General features: G+C 42.3%; 1 protein-coding gene across 1 annotated transcript in view; it reads left to right on the top strand.

Annotated features, from left to right (window-relative positions):
• MORC1 (MORC family CW-type zinc finger 1) overlaps positions 1 to 23,231 on the top strand; it is a 140,944-nt gene that overhangs the window by 117,193 nt on the left and 520 nt on the right. The window contains exons 24-26 of the mRNA XM_036242516.1: positions 7,444 to 7,531; positions 9,061 to 9,114; positions 19,627 to 19,821. Coding sequence (XP_036098409.1) covers positions 7,444 to 7,531; positions 9,061 to 9,114; positions 19,627 to 19,821 — 337 coding nt within the window. The remainder of the gene's footprint in view (positions 1 to 7,443; positions 7,532 to 9,060; positions 9,115 to 19,626; positions 19,822 to 23,231) is intronic.

Genomic DNA, 23,231 nt, shown 5'->3' on the forward strand with positions numbered 1-23,231 from the left:
TTTTGGCTCAGTGCAGAATGTTATATTTGTGGCCATAGTTAATGAGGAACTTAGACTTCTGGATCTCAGTTCTCAAAGGGTGGAGACACAGAGCAGATGAAGTCCAGGATTCAGAGTTTTTCCAAATAGGGACCGATGATGAGAGGGGGCTTTGCAGTCAAGTCAAAGAAGTTAGTATACAAAAGAGGGCTTGGAAGTAAGTGTCATACAGGAGGGTGGGGGCAAGAGCGGTAACATCACTGCATTAGTGCAGCCATTTGGTTTGGTTGAGGTTCACAGACTATGAGGAGACTGTGTGGTAACAGGCTTTTATCTAGGGAGACCACACAACATGCCGTAGCTGGAAGAGTGTTTTTCCTTAGGACAGTTACTTTGACTTTCCTGATAAGTGACTGATAGGATCTTCCTGGAGAAGAGACTTAGCAAAGAATAGAAGCAGGTAGGAAGAAACAGAAAGGCAGAGGTTGGCTTTTTCTATAAATGACATGAACTCAATTCTGTAGTTGCCCTGGACCTTTATGGAAAAATCCGTGGCAGCATCCAGGGCTGTGGAGCGGTGCTTATATGGGTATGAGAGCCCCACCTACTGTTGTTTAGGAACACACTCCTAACATCTGTCCAGCTGCAGGAGAAAGGAGGAAGCACTCTTGTTTATATGCAGGTAGATCTACTGTGGACCTTGCATCAGGACACATTTTTCTAATGTTACTAGGGATCCAGAGACAAGTTGTTAAGCAAGAAATCAAGCTAGAATACTACATTTCTGGACACTAAGTTCTGACCACCAAATATACCATAGTGCCTGGGTTGGCAAGCTCACACCACCCTGGGAAAGGCCAGACCTCAGGGTTCTACAGGTATTACGAGGCTGAAAAAGACCACTTCTCCAGTGATCTGGATGGGTGTCACTCTCAGATGGCCATGGCCTGTAGTACAGTCCCTGAAGAATGGGATTCTCCAACCAGTGTCTTACCTTCTGTTAGCATTTGATCAGAAGTAATATATAAGATTCTCAGCTTCGAATTGGGTAGCCATACATTTGATTCCTGGTTTTTCACTTACTATTTCTAAGATTTAGGCATGTCAGTTGGTGACATTGTAGTATGCAATAAATTATGTAAGTATGTGCCTTTGTGTATCTGAACAGGTATGTGCATATTACTAAAAATGTATGGATATGACCACATATCCAGTGATTGTGACCTCTGTCAGATACCAGAGAAGTGTTATTGGGCAGCCCTGAATCAGAGGGAGTGGGCTGTCTTAACCTTGATCTTTGTCTTCTCATATACATGAATTTAAATGAGAGACTCTAGGTAATATTTGCATCCTGTTCAGTGAATTTATTAAAATATTAATGCAAGTGAATTTATTAAAAAATGAAAGCATGCACATTTATTAATGAAGCAAAGCAAGCAGACCTATACAACAAGCCTAGGAAGCACAGACGGGCTCTCAGCTAATCTAAAGGGCAGGTGGGGTGGACAGTTACTGCCTTATATACTCTTCTGTCTATAAGTTTTTAAAAAATATTTCTTTGCTAGATATCCTGGTATAGACTAACTCTAAAAGGCTCCCCTTTTATTTGTTATGACTTTACCACAATTTATGGGAAGTACCTGGCAATTAAATCCTGACTGCTGGTTTTTTAGTTGTTGTGGTTTATTCTCTTCCTTTCCCCTCCTCACTGCTATTCTAACAGCTTCAGGATGATTTGCACTAAGTGGTCTTGGATTCTTCCTCCTCATCTCCCCTTCCCTCCCCCCTGCCCTCCTACTTTGTGTGTGTGTGTGTGTGTGTGTGAGAAGGAGAGATTTTTAACCCTATGTTCTCAATATTAGGTCCTTCTATAAGTAAGCGGCCTGCAAAATGGTTTGGCTTTGTTTAATTTTTCTGCCTCAGTTTCTCTATTCCACTTGTCCCAGAATTTCTCTAGATTTTAATTGTCCTACAACACTTATATATACATACACATGGAAATACATACATATGTTTACATATGAAATTATGTGTGTGTGTGTTTATGTTTATGTGTGTTCGTATTATGAGACCTGGTGAGACCTGCCTGGTTGTGTTGCAGCAGAGTTTGGATGTACCACTGTGTATCATCACTTTCTTTTTTTCCTTAGCTAGTTTTTGTTCGGCATCTAAGTGGATCATTACTATTAATTTTAATAAGTTATGGTTGATCAAAAAGGAGATAATTTGATTGAGTATACTAAAACTTTAAAGTACTCCACTTCTATAGTTAGGCATCAATAGAAAATTAAAATTTCCCAGAAACCATCTCCCTAATGAGCATGTAGGATCTGTACTACTTGTAATCATCGTACTGTTATCAACTGAACACTCCAAAAACCGAATATATTAACACATCAACTCTTCTCTGCACCAGCTGGAATTTTAGTGGTAATGGTTTTATCGAAATATTCAGTAGAAAGAGAATTGCACAGAACACAAGGCTTTAACTGGAACCAAACGAGTTCCTCGTTTCCCAGTGTTCTCTTTTGCCTAAAGCAGCAGTACTAGGTTTCCTCACATTTCCCCGGTGGAAGCAGATTCCTTACCTTCTTTGTTTTTTTTTTGTTTCTCCTCTACTACTCTATTCTATATCTGGTTCAGAGTCATTCCTTGTGTTAACCAGACTTTAAATCCCTCAAAGCATGAAGATTGTGGCTGCTGTACAATGTAGAGGGCCCTGTTCTTTACGACTCACCATTGCTGGCCAGATCTGACATGGTTAAGAGAGTAGGCAGAGCCCTGGCCGGTTTGGCTCAGCAGTTAAAGCATCAGCCTGCGGTCCAGAGAGACCCGGGTTCAGTTCCCGCTAAGGGCACGTACCTTGGTTGCAGTTTGTCCCTGTCCCTGGTTGGTCGTGCGAGTGGCAGCCACTCGATGTGTCCCTTTCACGTCGATGTTTCTCTCTTTCTCTTCCTCTCTCTCTCTCCCACTCTATCTGAACAAAAAATGGAAAAATGTCCTCAGGTGAGGATAAAAAAAAAGAGAGAGAGAGTAGACAGAGCCCTTTCTAGTGTGTGTTGGTTCCCTTTGGACGTGCCTTCGTCCTTATGCCTTTCCACATTGCCAAAGCAGAGTCAGGACACCTCTGCTTAGTTCCTGTGAATGGAATAAGTTAATGAAAAATAGTATCTTTCATTGTCCATGTTTATTACCTGATTGTGCTCAATTTAGCATTTTCCTGTCTTATGTTACTTTTTTGTGTTATATATATTAGTTTATTTAATCCCAAATGTAGTAGTAACTTCTTTAAAAACAGATTGGATTTTCCACATTGTATCCAGCATATTTTAATATGTATTCAAAGAATGCATTTGCCTGGCTGGTTTGTCTGAGTGGTTGAGCATCGACCCATGCAACAAGAGGTCACCAGTTTGATTCCCGGTCAGGATACATGCCCAGGTTGTGGACTAAATCCCCAGTGGGAGGCATGCAGGAGTCAGCCAGTCAATGTTCTCTCTCATCGATATTTCTATCTCTCTCTCCTTCTCTCTTCCTCTCTCTCTAAAAATCAATAAAGAAAAAAAAAAAAAAAGAATGCTTTGAATTAAATAAAAAGGGATTAATGTAAAAAGCAGTGAATAGTATTTATTGCTGGATATTAAAATATTTTCAAATAATGCTGTGACTGAGTTGTGTTAGAGGTAAATAAGCTAAACTGAGATCCAGACTACTACATTTTATCAGATGGTCGTACATAGTGGAGTACTAGCAAATCTCAAATCACTTTCAATAAGATTTATTAGGCACTTAAGGGCTTTGTATATGTTAACTCATTTAAACCTTATAACAACCATATGAATAGATACTTTTATTGTCTCCATTTTATAGATGAGAAAATTGAGGTATGTGGAGGTTAAGTAATTTGCTCGGCAGTACATAACTCTTGGAAAGTAGAACTGGAATTTGAGTCTTGGCCATCTAGTCCCATAGTCCTTGCTCTCAATGCAAACCCTCTGTGCCTTGTTTTGGCTTGTTGTGTATATACTTGGCAGACGTCATTTATTTCAACTCTACAAAAGCACAGACATGCTTTGTGTTACCTTAAATTTTAAAAACACCAAAAATAAGTTCTAAAAAAGAGATTCATTTTTCCAGGTTGCTGCCAGTTACTGAAGCAGAAGAAAGTCCATAAAAATAAATACACTAGCAGTTAAGGTCTGTCAACAACCATGAGCTGATTCCTGGTGTTGAACGTGGAGCCAGGCCACCCCTTTCATCCTCATCTTTTTCTTTCCCTGGGTCGAAGGCGAGCGTTCCGGTCCACTTCAGGTGGGAAGCGAGCCCTTCTCCTCAGCCACGGCCCAGTTTATGAACTAGATTGCTGTTTTAAAAGCATAGCTGGATGACCAGGTACCTTTCTGTATCCCTGCTCATGTCTGCAAAGAGTGGAGTTGTGTTCATGCAAGTACGATTTTTTTTAAAGGAAAAATGACTCTGTCGAGAAGGGACTGTGACCATGGGGTGGAACAGAAATGGCCCTCGCCTGGAACTTGTCGAAGCGTGGCCATCACACAAGAGGCAGAGCTGCTGTAGTGCTCTAGCTCACCTAGCTGAACTCTATAAAAACCTCCAATTCAAACCTGCAGATGCAAATATAAATTCTATAGGAATTCAACTGAGGTGGGCCTCATAGCCCAGGACCTGCTATGGTCCTGGGTGCAAGCAATAGCGCTGGGAAATATTTCTTTCTTGAATTCCTGGGAAGAGACAAATGTTAAAGACCAATTCCTGATTTTATTATGAAGTCTAGGAGTATAATTGTGAGTAAATGCTCCGAGGGAAGAGGGCTGTTGGTGGTGGGACAAGAGTCCCACCGAAATGGCAGCACTTGGTTCTCGAGTCCCCCAGATCCATAGTATCCACTTGATTGAATGGATATTAGTAAGCAGACACCAGTTTATGCCCGTAGTTTCATGCTGGGCATCTCCTGACCTTTTTACAAAGGTCTCCATGAAGGACTATTTAAAAAAAAATTTTTTTTTTTCTTTATTGATTTTAGAGAGAGAGGAAGGAAGAGGAAGAAAGAAATAGAAACATTTATGAGAGAGAACATCAGTTAGCCACCTCCTGCATGCCCCCCAATGGAGGTCAGGCCCACAACCCGGGCATGTGTCCTGGCCAGGAATGGAACCGGTGACCTCTTGGTGCGTGGGTCGACGCTCAACCACTGAGCCACTCCGGCTGGGCTTGAAGGATCTTTTTCAGATTAGATGATCACTGTCTGTCCTGAAGGAAACCTGAACTTTGAGGGTGGAAAGAGGTTTAATAGGAGATATCACAGGAACAAAAGAAAGGTGTCATTGAAGAATACCATGAAAGAAAGGGACTCAAGACATGAAATGAAGGAATCTTAACAGAATTCTTGAACATCTACTTTTAGACCCTACATAAGTGACTTTTGGTATCTTAGAGTTTTGTTTTGTTTTTAACAGTATCTAATAGTTTCTTGATTTAATTTTTCAGGAAAAGGTCTGTGTGTTTGTGCCTGGAGGCCCCAGGAGCTGGATAACATGTCTGCTTTATGGGCCAGAAACCCCCAGGGAAAAGCTATTAGCAGCAGCTCTGTGGAGGAGAGAGCAAAAGGCTGGCTCTGGGGTCCTAGAGGGAGAGCCAGAGACGGAGAGCACAGACAGCCTGCTTGAGCCTGACGGTGGGGTGGACAATGGGGTCCTTACGAACCAGGAAACCAGAGAGGTTCACAGTAGGAATAACTCTTCAGTCACTTTCCATAAAAACTACATGAAATTATATGTACAAAGCAGATAGCAATGCTTAGCACATTTTTAGCACTTTAGAAAAAGTGGTTGAATCTGACTGGGGGTTCAGTATCTTCAGAAAATACTCAATTCCCCTACATAGAGTGCAGTTGATCTAGCATGTTTCCCTCATGTACCCCCACCCCTGTTCCCCATAGCTGGCTAACTCCTCTTCTTCGGGGCTCCCCACATATGTGTTAGGGTCCCTTCTCTCAGTACCTGTGGTGCTGCATTCTCATGCTCATCTTAACATGTTCTTCTAAAGTACTTCCTTAGAAGATTGCTGATAAGCTCTAAACCCAAGAGAATGTACACCCACCATGAAAAGGACCAGTGCTCAGAAGAGGGTTCCACCCTCCGTTGGAGGAAGAGAGGCTGGATTTGCGGAGAGGGAGCAGTGGTTTGTGTAAGAGACCCCTGACCAAACCAGCTATGAAGGCGACCACAGGTCCCTTTCCCAGGGACTCCAGATGCAGCTTTCCATCTGCCATCTGATTTCTGCTCGCCTCAAACACCCCTTCATCACTCTGCCCCAACCCCTCATCTTATGAACCAAACCAATGATTCTGCAGAGTGTGTGTGTGTAGGTGTGCTTATGCATGTGTGTGTGTTGTATTTGATGTTGCAGTGCTGAGGATTTTTAACTTTTCAGATCCAATCTCCTTAAAACTATAAAAAATATTAACACAAATAATATACTTAAATACTAGGCATATCAATTATATAAGAAACCACTGTTTTATCTTTCTGGTACCATAGTATTTTATGGTTGAAAAGTGTCAGTCCCTTGGCTAATGTATGTGAGGTTCTTGGAGCACTTCAACACTAATTCACTATACAGTCTTAAGGTGAGGTAACTGTACATTTCTAAATTTGATGTCCTCCCAGGAATGAAACGTGTCATCCAGGTGCTTAATCCTGGAAAAGCTATCGCGAGAAAGGTAGGGTGCTACTGCCTTTGGGCAAAATGTAGCACCTGTCAGAGCAATGGCCACCACTGTTTGGAAAGAGCAAGGTCCACATGTAATTTCTAAGAGTGTCCTGGAGGGCTCAATGAAAGGACCTAATCTGGAAAGTTAAGGTTTTGGGTTTTCTTAGGAAAAAAGTCAGTAAGCCCATAGTCAGCCTGTTTCCCTCCCGGAATTCTGCAATGCTGAGTTCTCTGCCCAGAACACTCGAGGGTGCTGGGCTTCCCTAGACTGCTTGGCTAGGGGTGGGTGTGGTGAGCCTTTCCTTCCTTCCTTCCTTCCTTCCTTCCTTCCTTCCTTCCTTCCTTCCTTCCTTCCTTCCTTCCTTCCATAAACGTTTTAAGATAAGTGTGGATTCACATGCAGTGGTAAGAAATAAGAGAGATCCCCACTACCCAGCTTCTCCCAATGGCAAAGTCTTGCAGAACAAGAGAACAGGAGCACACTTGGGATACTGGCATTGACACAGTTCCATTACCACAGGATCCCTCCTGTTGCCCTTCATAGCCACACCTTCCTTCCTCTCCCCAGTGTATGCTTTTGAAGAGCACTTTGGTGCCAGTGGTAAAAACAGTGTGGTGGGCATGAATGTTCCTCTTTGCTAGGACGTTTAACACCCTGAAGTCAGAGCCAGTTCTGACAGATGAGTGCTCTTTTTTCCTGGTACATTCCCATCTCTGCTGTGCTTTTTCCCCCAGGGAGATTATTCTGTATTTTTTTCCTGAGTACCAGCTACCATCAGAATTTGGCTACTCATCTGTGGAGGAATTTGTGGCAAGGTCGGAGGTAAGCTGGCTTTTGTGAAACTCTTGAGGGAATGACAAAAGAGCCTGAATTTAATCTCCAGTGAAGAAAAACGTGAAGTGTTACCAGTAGGAGGAACTAAGTGAATGAAGATGAGTATCTGTATACCAAACGGATGACTCAGAATGAAAACCATTGTGGCCAAGGGTTCAGTAAGCTTTGGGAAGATTGTACAGACGGAGAACAATCCAGTCCTTTGCAGAGACCAAAGGAAATGGGACATAGTTCGAGACTTCCCTCCCTTGCACCAAAAATAGAGTTTCTATTTCTTAGGTACACTAACTCAACTACGTTTTATGAGGAGCTGAGGTGAGGATTGGGTGGGTCAGCACGTCAGGTGCTCAGAGCACTAGTCTCTATTAGAATCTTTGAGACATCACATGGAAAGATAAAGACAGTTATGTCTATGAAACCTTTTCTAGGGAACAGTACCACATATGAAGGGAAGGGAAACTTTGATCAGCTCCTTGGGGTACACAGGGCGAGCCTCGCACTGTCTCACAGCGGATGTCCCCGTGCTGCCGGTCCCCACAGGCCGTGGTAAAGCTGAGTGAGGCAGGCAGGCCTGCAGCCCAAGCTGCTCCCAGGAGTGCAGAAGAGCCTGTGTGGTGCCGGGGGCGGGGGCCCCTCCCACACTCATGTTCAGTGTGGCTCGTGGAAAGAATGAATGGATACACGTGGAAGGGCTGTCACTGAAAAGGGCCAGAGTGCCATGTGCTGTAATCTGATCCTGGGTAAAGTCCTGAGTTTTCTGATCTGCATCGTTGTTTCTGCTTCTTCACCCTATACTCTCACCTCCCATCAGGCTCTGACCTCACTGCTTCGTGGAGACAGGATGGTGAGGCCACCCGTGACCACTGTGTGGACAGAGGCAGTGGGCAGTCACTTACCTGGCCTCTCAGAGACCTTCAACCCAGTCGACCACTTTCTCCTTTTAACTTTTTCTTTGTGTAGCTTCCATAATAACACTCTTCTCATTTTCTTGTTCCCTCCTATGTTTGCTGGCAGCTCCTTCTCTATTTGGTTTCTAAATGTTGGCATGTTTCTGGAACATGGACTCGTTTCTGGAACGCTTTGTTCTGTCTATTGAATGGTGCTTCTAGGTGACTTCAGCCAGTCTTCAAACCCCACCCCATATGCCAGTGACCCCCCCCCCATCTATTTCCGTGGTGTTACCGTCCAATAATCCAGATTGCAACTACCTTCTTGACATTGCTTTCAATTTTTATTATCATTTACTCTTCCTAAACCTTGATTTCGTTCTTTGCAATTTCTTAACCATGCTGTATTAATTATGTGGACTGCCTTAATAATTTTTTGGAATGAGGTAAGGTAAACCTTATTGAATTAATTTAATTAGATCCAGGCTTAAAAGACCCACTGTATCTGTGTTGGCCAGTTCTATGTTTTGATGCTTCTTTTATACTGGATATTGCATGTTATAACTGTTGTAGACAGCTGATTCTCCAGAAGTTAATATCCTGTTTTATTATTACAATTTACAAAAACAGCTGGAGCAGTGCCCAGAGCAGACAAACAGAAAGCTGAAAATATGTTTCCAACAGGTAAGCTTCCTTTCAATGTAGTTGTTTATATTCTAAATGATCCTGTATTCCAAAGAAGAAATAATATACATTTCCAAATGTTCTTTTTGGAAGGAAATCAAATTGGCCTTCACTTATTAAGACTTAGATTAATGTGTAGCATATCAGATGTCACAAAGCAACATCCTTTTCAATTTTAAAATGCAAATGTTTCCACAGTGGAAAGCTCATGAAACACTTGGAGGAGGACTGTTGTTTGTACTGGAAACATGACATTCTGAGTCTTTAAGAAATAGATTCACTGAATTCTCGAGACACTGGACTAAACCAGAAATTGTTCGTAGATTAAAGTTTTAATTACAGTTAAATCCTCTTTTTACATCGTTGATAGTTTCTTGACTTTAAGCAAAACACTGTGTAATGAAACCAATGTTGCCGTAGGCTGTTGATGTAAACAAGAATTAAGTTCCTGTGGCATCTCATCAACGCTATAATGAAACTGTGTTGAACGAAACTACCTTATTTGAGGACCTGCTGTAGTCTGGACAAGTTCATAGTTCCCTGTTTTTTGTTAGTGGTGTTTGTTTGTTTGTTTGTTTAGTATCCTATCAACAGTTTTTCAAGTTTATGATTTTTTTATTATAAAAGTAGTTATAAAAAGAATTAATGCTAATAAAAATTTAAAAAATTATCCATAACTCCAAACAATTCCAAAATCACTGCTATTACTGTTTTGATGTATTTCATTATAATCTCTCCCTCATCCCTCTCTCTCTCTTTCTTTCTGCAGATGTGTTTTACAGTCTTGAATAATACTGTATATTTAGTTCTTAAAGATTTCTGGGGAGCAGGGGGAGGGGAGTCCATAGAGACATTCAGTTCTATTAGACAAATGTCTCAAAAAATCATATGCCCTCAGCTCCCTTCATTCACACTCAAGGGAACTGAGACGCCAAGATGTGAACTACAACGCTAGGTCCCCGGGCTGACACAGGGAATTAGTGTTGGAGCCAGGACAGCCAGAGGGTCGCAGATTCCTCACAGAGGCCACAGCAGTCCAGAACTTTCCATGACACCAGGATCAGTGCTGAGAGATGGTAGCTCTTCACTCACATGCATTTGCTCCAACAGGTACACAAGCTCCATCATTACCACATGTGCTGGCATCTTCCGTATGCTTATGCTGTTAAGGAAGAAACCACAGGCTCAAAATAGCATCACTTGTGTTAAAGCCCATGATACCAAACCTAGATTTAATACCTGACCTAATTGCCGTCTTAACCTCTCCCTAGAAATGTATTCTTAATCAACCAATCTGGAATTTTCTAGTCAACACCAATGAGGTAATCTGTCCTGTGGGCCATCCTCATCCCCCATAGAAAGAACAGGCAATCTGCACCATAAAAACTCTTGTCTCCCCCCACCCCCAAAAGATGTCCTGGTCTAAAAATAATCCTTTCTCTTCTTTTGTTACTAGCTCCCTCGCCCCCCCCTTTTTTCTATAAAAGCCTTCTATTTGGTACAACCCCTCAGAGAGCGTTGTTGCTAATGGGATGCTGCCCAATTAATAAATTGCTTAATAAAGCCAATTAGATATTCAGGTTTACTGTTAAATTTTTTTGAACAATGTTTGCAGTCATCTTCTGGAAAACTATCTTGACAACATGCAAACCTATAAAGACTAGGAGGTGAATGGTGCCCCCTGGAGTTGTGCAGAGCACAACTAACTCTAAGTGAAGGCATTGCCTCATCTCTTTAGTAAGAAATAGTCTATATCTGATAGTCAGGTTTTATAAATGAAATGAAATTCTGAAGTAAGTTCCCAGAGACATATAACTAGCAAACTTGAAATGAAAATTAGAACCTAAACCAGATTTCTTCCTAGCTGTATTTGAAGTTTAGGGTGTGCCTAAATTTTACACCCCGGTTGATATATTTGCCTCTAATGTTCCTGATGGAGAGCATACTGTGATGGCACCAGTGAAGGCATATTGTAGGTCTTAGTTTCTCATCATTGTTCCAATGAAAAGTGAGTTTATCTCCTGAATAATGTCTTGTTGAAAAAGCAGTCATTGAAGATTCTCAGCTTGAAGACTGACTTGTCATCATTTCCAAACTAGAATAGAATAAAAGACTAAGGTTTTTTTCAATATGTTTTTGACCCTATTTTAGCACTAATATTATTATCATTCGTGAAGATAAAACTGTGATTGATCAAAAGCTACTAGAGCCCTGGCCGGTTTGGCTCAGCGGTTAGAGCGTCAGCCTGCGGTCAGAGAGACCCGGGTTCGGTTCCCGCTAAGGGCACGTAGCTCGGTTGCAGTTTGTCCCCGGCCCTGGTCGGTCGTGCGGGTGGCAGCCACTCGATGTGTTCCTTTCACGTCGATGTTTCTCTCTCTCTCTCTCTTCCTCTCTCTCCCTCCCACTCTACCTGAACAAAAAATGGAAAAATGCCCTCAGGTGAGGATAAAAAAAAAGCTACTAGAGCCAGACACTGAATTAGGCCTTTTATATATGTTGCCTCATTTAACTCTCACAACTTCGGGAGGTGGATGCTGCTATCTCCATGTGAGTAATGAGGAAATGGAGTCAGGAAGATGATATTCCAGTGTCACAGTGCAAGTAGCCAGTTTAGGGTTAGAACCCAGATTTGTCCCACTTCAAAGCCCTTTTTACTATACCACTGTCCTTCATCTTACTCTTATTCAGATGGTAATACTTTAGCCTTGTGGTAGAGTTTGCATGTATTACTTGCAAAAGGTATACTACATCTTTTCTGCCTGTTGGTATAAAATAACGATTGTTTACTTGCTAGACATCTTGACGTTATATGATGAGATGTATATGGGGGAGATGCAGACAATGAAATGTCAGGAGTAGGGTGTGTATGTGCATGTGGTAGGCAGGTTTAGTGTCCCATCAAGAAATGTCTCAACTGTAAGTCAGTGGCAGCCAGCTTGAAGAATTACTGGTAAGGCTCCTGGATCTTCCCACAGATCTTCATCTGCTGGTTAGGGAACTCTGATCTAAATAGTTACACTGTAAAAGCTAAGACTTAGATTGTCATGCATTTCAGGTTACCCACATATATACTATGTCCTTCATGTCTGTTTCTAAATGGTTATTTTTTAGTGTCTACACTTTTTGTAATGGAGTCAGGTTATTGTGTCCTGGAGGCCAGACTGAGTAAGAGAAGTGTTTATTCAGGGTGAACTGTACTAGCAGAGATGATGAGTAGAATCCCCTTAATGTTCAGGGCATGTGGGACTCAAAGAACGAAAGCAAAATAGTCAGGAGACCATGAGTTCCTGCTGAAACTGAGATATTTGCAAGCAAAACACAGAGCAGTTGGAATCATGCCTTCCCTAATGGGAAATGGCTTGTTGTTAAGGACTTTAATACTGATTGTTAGCTTTAGGTGGTAGTTATAAAGTCTTTTCAAAGTATTTCTTGACATCTTTGTAGAGGAAAATCCATGCAACATGCTTTGAGGTGTGTTCTTTTAATGAAGACAGCCACATCCAAGCACAGGAGAACCCTTGATAACTCACAGACTTCTTTGGTCCCCTCACCCTGACCACATCAGTGGTTTTCATAACTGCTGTTGGAGTAGTCAGTGAGTCATGGCAGCATTGGCGGTCCTCCACAGCCTGAGCCAACCACCATTCTGTATTTTTCCCTCTCACAAGCCATCTGGTCCATCCAAATTGGAATTGCTCCAGCCTACTATGCTAGCCTGCCTCTGAGCCGTTCCCCATGCCATTCCCTAGAACACTCTTATCTGCTCTCCCAGTCCACAGTTGGCCTCTTAACATTCTGCCTACCCCATGTAGAACCTGGTCAGTGCTGCCTTCTACATCCAGCCTTGCTCAGTCTCTCCAGAGGAAATTCATCTCGACTTTCTGTGCTCTGAGGGAGCCTTAAAATTTGATTTTAGCAATAATTAAATTTTCTTCCTTGTATTGTAGTAGTTTCTGGTATTTTATTTTTTCCCCAAACTAGATTATAGAATCTTTAAAGTTAACAATCCTCTTGCACCAAACTCAATCCTGATGGCATTCATTCATCAGTAACTTTGAATGCATCTGGATCTTACTGTTTGTGTGTTGAATCAATGTTGATGGTTTCTGCCGCAGAGCCTGCCCACATGAACACTCACCTGCTTATCCCTGTGAGTAAGGAACCAAGTCTATAAGTCTTGTAGGCCTGTTTGTTTTCTTAATTCTTACCAGAGGATATTTTTTCCATTGAATATTTTTTTCTTTTTTTTTATAGAGAGTAGAAGGGAGGGAGGAGGGGGAGAGAAAGAGAGAGAGACACATCACTGTGATGTGAGAGAGATACATTGATTGGTTGCCTCCTGCATGTGCCCCAACCAGGGCTGGGCATTGAACCTGCAACCCAGGTACATGCTCTTGATGGGGAATTGAACCTGCAACCCTCTGGTTCATGGGCTGAAGCTCTAACCACTGACCCACACTCGCCAGGGCTTGTAGACCTGTTTTACTTTATGCAAACTTGTTAGGATTCTGGAACTCCAGAGTTCTGACTTTTTAAATTCAAGGCATAAAATGTAAATCTTGGTTTAATATCCTTTCTTTCAAATCCTAATTCTGTTCTGAATTAATGTAGTCTAGGAAGAATTCCACTTTTGATCTGCCACAAATACCTCTACAAGTGGAAGTTGATCCAGCAGAACTAAGCCTCTCATCTTGTTACAGTTCTCTACTCACCTTAATTAAAATGTTAATACAACTAGAAGTCCTTTTATAGTGAGCTTTAAAAGTTGTCAAAATTACTACCTTTTATGGAAACCTCCTGGAGGTGTTAGCCTGAGAAAGGCAGAGGAATAAATCAGGAAACAGGCTGGTAGTATTTGAAGGAAATAGAGTTTGCTGGTTACAAGACAGTGAGCTCTGAGAGACTAAATATGGCTTTGAATGTAATGTGCTATATAAACATTTTTTTAAATTGATTTTTAGAGAAGAAGGGAGAGACAGAAACATCGATAAGAGAGAACATCTATTGGTAGCCTCCTGCATGCCCTGCACTGGGGATTTGGCCCACAACCTGGGCATATGCCCTGATCAAGAATCGAACTGGTGACCTCTTGGTGCATGGGTCAACGCTCAACCACTGAGCCATACCGGCTGGATGCTATATAAACATTCTTAATGTCATACCACATTAACAGTGTTGTCTTTTGAACTTTCTTATTTTAAAGTAATCATAGACACACAGAAATTTACAAAATAGTAGAGGTTCCATGTACCCTCCACCCAATGCTTACATCCTACATGTTTATATAATTATAGTACAGTATCAAAACCAGGAAATGGAAATTGGTAAAATATGTGTCGCATTTTTATCATACGTGCAGATTTGTGTAACCACCACTGAAACCAGGATACAGAACTCCCATTTCCACAGAGATCTCCCTTACAGTCCTGCTTCCCACACACAGATACGCTTAACTCCTAGCAACCACTAACCCGTTTTCCATCCCTATAATCTTGTCATTTTAAGAATGTTGTAGAAATAGTCATACATAGTATGTGTCACTTTATGATTGGCTTGACTTGCTCAGCATATTGCCCTTTATGTCCATTCAAGTTTGTCAATAGTGTGTTCCTTTCTGTTGCTGATGAGCAATATTGCAGTTTTTCTAAATAATGTTGTTTTTAATATTTTATATATATTTTATGTTTTATTTGTTCTGGTTTGTTTTATTGTTGTTGCTTATATAAAAAGGTGTTTGTGGCTCTTGTTCGGGATGGCAACAGTTGTAAAATTCTGGAGTTCTGAAAACTACAGAGTGTAAATGTCTGGTGACATCTGAACTACCTGACCTTGTTCTTATTCCAGCTGAACTGAATTATTTACCCCCCTCCACCTGCAGACCATGGGACTGTCATTCCCTGAGTTTGACTGAAGCCTCCATAGGAAGCATCTATGTAGCTTCCTGGAGGAGGTGTTGTTGCCTTAGTTGTAAGTTATCAGCTTCGTATAGGTTGAATCAAAGATGTTCAACAGTAGATTCCCCTCCATGATCTCAAAATGTGGCCTGGATTTCAAGGCAGGATTGGCCCACGTGTCTGAATTCCCCTTGCTGTGAATGCTACACCTGCTCTTCTAACTCCCACTATTTTTAAAAAATATGTTTTTATAGATTTTTTAGAGAGAGAGAAACATCTATGCGAGAGAGAAATGGATCAGGCTGCCTCCTGCACACCCCCTACTGGAGGTTGAGCCCGCAACCTGGGCATGTGCCCTGACCAGGAATCGAACCGGGACCTCTCAGTCCATGGGATGACACTCAATCCACTGAGTTGCACCAGCCAGGCTTAACTCCCCACTATTTAGGGCTCACTGTATGGCAGGCATTGGAAATACAGACATGAACAAAACCATTTTTTTTTTTTACATTGAGGTTACATTCTAGAAAAAGGCATAAAGATGTAAATAAAATGTAATGCAGTGTCACATAGTGATAGATACTAAACACATACATAAGTAAACACATATAACATGATGTACCTTAAAATGACTGAGATGGACCAGGGATAGACAGTGATATGTAAGTTGGGGGAGGGGAGGCTGCCCCCCATGAGCACAGAATTCCTGAGCCATGTCTCAGTACATCCCGTGGCATAGAGGCAGTGTTCTCTAAGTCTGGGGTCAAACTTACCAAAGAGAAAAATAGCAGGGGTGAAGGACCCGAGGCAAGAATGTGCTTGGTGTATTCCTGGCAGAATCCTAGAACTCAGGAAATAAGGTAAAAATAGAGTTAGGTCAAGGCTTTCACAGTCAAATTCTTGGTACCTCACACAAGTTCCCAGGGAGTTTAAGACTAAATATCTAGAATTTGTTTATGTGGCAATCTACAAACATCACAAGCAAGTTTCACCTTTAACAGACTATTTTGTGTGTGTGTGTGTATGTGTGTGTGTGTGTAGGGCCAGTGTTTGCCATGTTGGAGTGGTATTTAGATCCCAACTCACAGATACTCCTCTCAGTTAATAGCACATGAAAAGCATAAATAATTGGAGGATAAGTTACTGACATAAATCTAAAGTAAATGCTTTAAGTAAGGATTTTAATGCTCTTAATTTAATGGAGAATCCACACCCTTCTCTCAACTCTAATAATATTTGTCTTACTTGGGGGCACAATTGCACTTTCTCCCATAAGATTTAATTTTTGAACTACTTGTATTATCTCACCCTGTAGACTAGAACTGCTCAAGGGTAAAGACTGAAACTTATATACCTTTGTATCACCTATAGTTAAATGCGATGCCTTGAATTTAGGAAATAGTTGGTGAGTGTCTATTAAACAGAACTTAATCTACTTCAGGGGTTTTGTTTGTTTGTTTAAAAGATTTTATAGAAAGAGGAGACACTCATGATGAGGTCAACGTGTGTAAAGGGGACCATGTGGACAATGTCTGGGAAGGGCTTGCACATATTAGTGAGTGTGTTAGAGGAGCGGGGAGGAGGAGGGTAGACCCAGAAGACAAGTAAGGCTACTTTGCAATTTTCCTGGCAACCCAGTCATGTTAAAGCACAGAAATCTAATTACAGAAACATTCTAATGATTATCAAAACAGGATTTGCCATGTATCTCTTTTCTCAGAATATCCCCTGGCCCTTTCAAAATGTTGATAGAAATTAATGTCATTTTGAAATGGAAACATTTGCCTCCACATTACCTTTGTCTGCTCTGTGAGTGCCTCAAGCACAACATGAGCTCTTGGAAAACAACCGAGACTGTTGAATTAACAAGGGTCGTATACATTAGTGTATGTCTGCACCCTACATTAGGAGAGGGAACTCAGAGCGGCAGAACAGGAATTCCTCTCACTGTAGCTTCTGTACTTTTCAGATGCTACAGACTTGAGTTATAAGTAATAGGGCATTATCTGAACCATTATAGAACCCTGAGTGTCTGGCCCTTCTGTCATTGTCTGTGAGTTAATGGTTCTGTGGACAGAGGGTTCCATGCTGCTTATGAGTTATTAGTTCTGTGGAGAGAGGGTTCTAAGTTGTCTATGAGTTACTGGTTCTGTAGACAGAGGGTTCCATGTTGTCTATGAGTTACGGGTTCTGTGGAGAGAGAGTTCTATGTTGCCTATGAGTTATTGGTTCTGTGAAGAGAGGGTTTCATGTTGTCTATGAGTTACTGGTTCTGTGGAGAGAGGGTTCCATGTTGTCTATGAGTTACGGGTTCTGTGGAGAGAGGGTTTCATGTTGTCTATGAGTTACTGGTTCTGTGGAGAGAGGGTTCCATGTTGTCTATGAGTTACTGGTTCTGTGGAGAGAGGGTTCCATGTTGTCTATGAGTTACGGGTTCTGTGGAGAGAGGGTTCCATGTTGTCTATGAGTTACTGGTTCTGTGGACAGAGGGTTTCCTGTTGTCTATGAGTTACGGGTTCTGTGGAGAGAGGGTTCCATGTTGTCTATGAGTTACGGGTTCTGTGGAGAGAGAGTTCTATGTTGTCTATGTGTTATTGGTTCTGTGGACAGAGGGTTTCCTGTTGTCTATGAGTTACTGGTTCTGTGGACAGAGGGTTCCATGTTGTCTATGAGTTACGGGTTCTGTGGAGAGAGGGTTTCATGTTGTCTATGCGTTACTGGTTCTGTGGAGAGAGGGTTCCATGTTGTCTATGAGTTACTGGTTCTCTTGGAGAGAGAGTTCCATGTTGTCTATGTGTTATTGGTTCTGTGGACAGAGGGTTTCCTGTTGTCTATGAGTTACTGGTTCTGTGGACAGAGGGTTCCATGTTATCTATGAGTTATTGGTTCTGTGGAGAGAGAGTTCTATGTTGCCTATGAGTTATTGGTTCTGTGAAGAGAGGGTTCTAAGTTGCCTATGAGTTACTGATTCTGTGGAGAGAGGGTTCCATGTTGTCTATGAGTTACTGGTTCTGTGGAGAGAGGGTTCCATGTTGTCTATGAGTTACGGGTTCTGTGGAGAGAGGGTTCCATGTTGTCTATGAGTTACGGGTTCTGTGGAGAGAGGGTTCCATGTTGTCTATGAGTTACTGGTTCTGTGGAGAGAGAGTTCCATGTTGTCTATGAGTTATTGGTTCTGTGGAGAGAGAGTTCTAAGTTGTCTATGAGTTATTGGTTCTGTGGACAGAGGGTTTCCTGTTGTCTATGAGTTATTGGTTCTGTGGAGAGAGAGTTCTATGTTGCCTATGAGTTATTGGTTCTGTGAAGAGAGGGTTCTAAGTTGTCTATGAGTTACTGGTTCTGTGGACAGAGGGTTCCATGTTGTCTATGAGTTACTGGTTCTGTGGACAGAGGGTGCCATGTTGTCTATGAGTTATTGGTTCTGTGGACAGAGGGTTCTAAGTTGTCTATGAGTTACTGGTTCTGTGGAGAGAGAGTTCCATGTTGTCTATGAGTTACTGGTTCTGTGGACAGAGGGTTCTAAGTTGTCTATGAGTTATTGGTTCTGTGGAGAGAGGGTTCTAAGTTGTCTCTGAGTTACTGGTTCTGTGGACAGAGGGTTCTAAGTTGTCTATGAGTTACTGGTTCTGTGGAGAGAGGGTTCCATGTTGTCTATGAGTTACTGGTTCTGTGGACAGAGGGTTCCATGTTATCTATGAGTTATTGGTCTGTGGAGAGAGGGTTCCATGTTGTCTATGAGTTACTGGTTCTGTGGAGAGAGAGTTCCATGTGGTCTATGAGTTATTGGTTCTGTGGAGAGAGGGTTCCATGTTGTCTATGAGTTACTGGTTCTCTTGGAGAGAGGGTTCCATGTTGTCTATGAGTTACTGGTTCTGTGGACAGAGGGTTCTAAGTTGTCTATGAGTTATTGGTTCTGTGGAGAGAGGGTTCTAAGTTGTCTTTGAGTTACTGGTTCTGTGGACAGAGGGTTCTAAGTTGTCTATGAGTTACTGGTTCTGTGGAGAGAGGGTTCCATGTTGTCTATGAGTTACTGGTTCTGTGGACAGAGGGTTCCATGTTATCTATGAGTTATTGGTTCTGTGGAGAGAGGGTTCCATGTTGTCTATGAGTTACTGGTTCTGTGGAGAGAGAGTTCCATGTTGTCTATGAGTTATTGGTTCTGTGGAGAGAGGGTTCCATGTTGTCTATGAGTTACTGGTTCTCTTGGAGAGAGGGTTCCATGTTGTCTGTGAGTTACTGGTTCTCTTGGAGAGAGGGTTCCATGTTGTCTATGAGTTACTGGTTCAGTTGAGAGTGCCTTGAATGATCCAGTATCACTGGTGGGAGAACAAATTCAACCAGTACTAGATTCTTTCTTCATTTCAAAGCAAGGGAATGTATTGGTGCGCCTCGCTCATTCGTATGTTATTGTAAGACAATTGTATATTTTCTTACTTTCTTTCTCTCTTCTATTAAAATGTAAGTTCCTTAAGTTTAGAGAACATGTGACCACTCATATACATATTGAGTTGACACTTGGTATATATGTGCATAATTGAAATGTGAAATTTCTTTCTGATATTAGGGGGGAAGTAAAATTTTAAAATACGCTAAAACTTTTTTTAAAAAACATTCCCAGATCCAGAATGTCTACATGGCTCAATATGAGAAAAAACTAAAGGGAAAAACACAGTCTATTATCTACGATGCTAATAGAAGAGGAGTGATTAATGAAATAGCTTTGATGCAATGTGAACAAAAAAGAAAAGTTGCTGAAGATAAACTGAATAATCTCCGTGTAAAACTCGCAGCATTTTTGCAGAAACTTCATCTGGTAAGTGATAAGATTTTGGTTGAGTAGTAGGAATACACTTTGTGGGACTCCTAACAGCTTCATCCACCTATTAACCTTGGACAAATCATTAACCTCGCCCTGCCTCTCCCTGTAATTATATTGAAACCATAAGTAAGTGAACTTTGAAAGTATATGCTAGAACATTTTAAAAAGTCTGTTATTCTCTCTCTCAACAAAATCAGAGTCTTGGCTTCTGCTGTTGGTATAGTTTGATTCCCCTCAGTCTCCTCAATAGCATGTTTCTAGTTGGGAAATTTTTCTAATTTTTTTCAGACAGCAAACTATGCTCATTTATTTTTATCTTAATACATAGATAAAAATGGACTCTTTCAATCTTGTAGGCTAGGAAACATCATGTAAATATGGTTATTTCCCATCTTGTTTGTGTGTGTGTTTCTTTAATGCATGAAGAAGAGGTCTTCTATGAGGTTGAGCTAGTAAGGATTATAGCTCATCTGCTATTATAGCACATAGAAGTGTTAAGGAAAATACGGTAAAAAATAAAATAAAATATATATATAGCCAAGGTTGAAAACTCTTTCTGTAAATGCTAGAAATAAGTTGAGAAATCAACAGTGAGCCTAGGAAGCTCATGAAATTTTGCTCAGGATAGACCCTACTCTGGGACAGAGACAGGGCCTTCCTGCCACGCAAGATGAGAGGGTGGGAGCTGTCCCCACAGAGAGTTCTGACGGGAGGGTCGGAGGCTTGTCTTGCCCATGCCCAGGTTTGGGGAGAGATACAGACTTTGAAGCCAGACTACCTGGGTTTCAGTCCTGCTGGGAACACTTCAAGCTGAAAATCCATTCCTCCTTCAAAAACTATACAGATTTTGGTGTCTCTGGGATTCCTCTATATTCATTACAAAATAAAATGCAGAATATATTTTTGCTTGATTGAAGTATATAGCCAAAAGAGAAGACCTCCCTTCCCCCTTGGGGTCTAGACAACAGTTAAAATGTGTCATTATTAAAACATAAAAGATTAATACAACCTGTTTTCACATACTGGTAATTATGTGCTTCTCTCGACAAGACTAAATAAGCCTCTTCAAGTTTACTTGTTGCTGAAAGAGTGGGATATGAGTGGGGTTCCTTTTGGTTCTTGTGGCTGTAAAAGGTGGGAAATGTTTCTGTGTGTAAAAGGCCTAATACAAAGCCTGGCATATGGTAAAGTTTTAGTGATAACAGTTGTGTCACTAACAAGAAAAACTAGAGAGACCAAAGAAATTCTATGTCATAGAAATTGAATAGCACACTTTATCTGAAAAGTTCATAAAAACTGTTTGTTTTTAGAATAGCAAATCATGTTTGGCTAGGAAAAAAAAAAGAAAGAAAGAGTAATAATATGCTCTTCTATGCCAAGCCCCTGGGCTCTCCCTGAAAATAGTCAAGGTAATTATACTAATTTAATTTGCTGTATTCACAAAGTTTGGTAAGGAGGTGAAGGTCTTTATTCAGCAGAGTATGAAACACTATCTGGTATCACTGGAGAGGCACTCAAAGGGTCTCTGCCCAAATATGTTTACTCTCATCCCCCACTTGAAATTTCTATTTTTACTGTGTCCACTTGCAAGAGCAATTGCAGGGTACTCGAGCAGAGACTCGATGTAGGTAGACCCAGGGGACTCGAGCAGAGACTCGATGTAGGTAGACCCAGGGGACTCGAGCAGAGACTCGATGTAGGTAGACCCCGGGGACTTGAGCAGAGACTGGATGTAGGTAGACCCAGGGGACTCGAGCAGAGACTGGATGTAGGTAGACCCAGGGGACTCGAGCAGAGACTGGATGCAGGTAGACCCAGGGGACTCGAGCAGAGACTCGATGTAGGTAGACCCAGGGGACTCGAGCAGAGACTCGATGTAGGTAGACCCCGGGGACTCGAGCAGAGACTCGATGTAGGTAGACCCAGGAGACTCGAGCAGAGACTCGATGTAGGTAGACCCAGGGGACTCGAGCAGAGACTCGATGTAGGTAGACCCAGGGGACTCGAGCAGAGACTGGATGTAGGTAGACCCAGGGGACTCGAGCAGAGACTCGATGTAGGTAGACCCAGGAGACTCGAGCAGAGACTCGATGTAGGTAGACCCAGGGGACTCGAGCAGAGACTGGATGTAGGTAGACCCAGGGGACTCGAGCAGAGACTGGATGTAGGTAGACCCAGGGGACTCGAGCAGAGACTCGATGTAGGTAGACCCAGGAGACTCGAGCAGAGACTCGATGTAGGTAGACCCAGGGGACTCGAGCAGAGACTGGATGTAGGTAGACCCAGGAGACTCGAGCAGAGACTCGATGTAGGTAGACCCAGGGGACTCGAGCAGAGACTGGATGTAGGTAGACCCAGGGGACTCGAGCAGAGACTGGATGTAGGTAGACCCAGGGGACTCGAGCAGAGACTGGATGTAGGTAGACCCCGGGGACTCGAGCAGAGACTCGATGTAGGTAGACAACAACACAGGTGCAGCAGGCCCAGGAAGAAGCTGGGAATCACCTGAAGTCCTAGGGGGAAGTCTAGTCTGCCAGGTAGAGAGCTGTATTTGAAGGACGGAATTGGTTCAAGTAGGCCATGAGTGGTCCTTGTCAGAAAGGGTCACACCAGGTATCCCTCAGGGTCCATGGTATTTAGAAATTTAGATGAATATCAGTATTGTGGAAACCTGTCGTCAGGAACAGGATCCCAGGCACACAGCTGGGGTGTAACCCAATTCAGCCTTGTGAGAGGTCAGAGCAGATCTAGGGCAGAGGGAGCAAAGTGGAAGCACCTTTAATGGAACCAGATAGGGATGGAGAAACTAGGATGGTGGAACCAGATACTTACTGAGAACCATAATAAAATTGGGATTGTTTCAGTAAGGTCCTTCCTACAATGTCTCCTTTTCATCAGCTCATTTGGAGAGTAGGTTGATCCTGTGGTTGAGCCTGAGGGGAGTAGGACTGAGGTCAGTAAAAAGGAGCATTTGTCCAGCTGTTCATGGATTCGGAAGCCCAAGGGAGAGCATGAAATTAACCCAGAAATCTCGGGGGGTGGGGGTGGGAGAGAGAAAAGGGAGTAGATGGGAGCAGATGCAGACAGAAGCCAAGGGTTTTGGGAAATGATGCTGCGGAGGAAAGAAGAGAAACAGGAGTCGGAATGTCCAGCCAGTGAGGGTCAGTGGTTGAGCTCGACCCATGGACCAAGATGTCGCCAATTCCCAGTCAGGGCACATGCCCAGGTTGTGGGCCTGATCCCCAGTGGGGAGCATGCAGGAGGAGGCCAATCTATGTTCTGTCTCATTGATGTTTCTATCTCTCTCTCCTCACTTCTCTCTCTAAAAAAAATTTTTAAAAAAATTATTTTAAATGTCCTACTCATCAGTTTTTCCTGTAAGGCTAAAGAGGCTTGAATTTTAA

The sequence above is a fragment of the Molossus molossus genome, unplaced genomic scaffold (assembly GCF_014108415.1).
Source record: "Molossus molossus isolate mMolMol1 unplaced genomic scaffold, mMolMol1.p scaffold_m16_p_5, whole genome shotgun sequence".
Taxonomy (NCBI): Eukaryota; Metazoa; Chordata; class Mammalia; order Chiroptera; family Molossidae; genus Molossus; species Molossus molossus.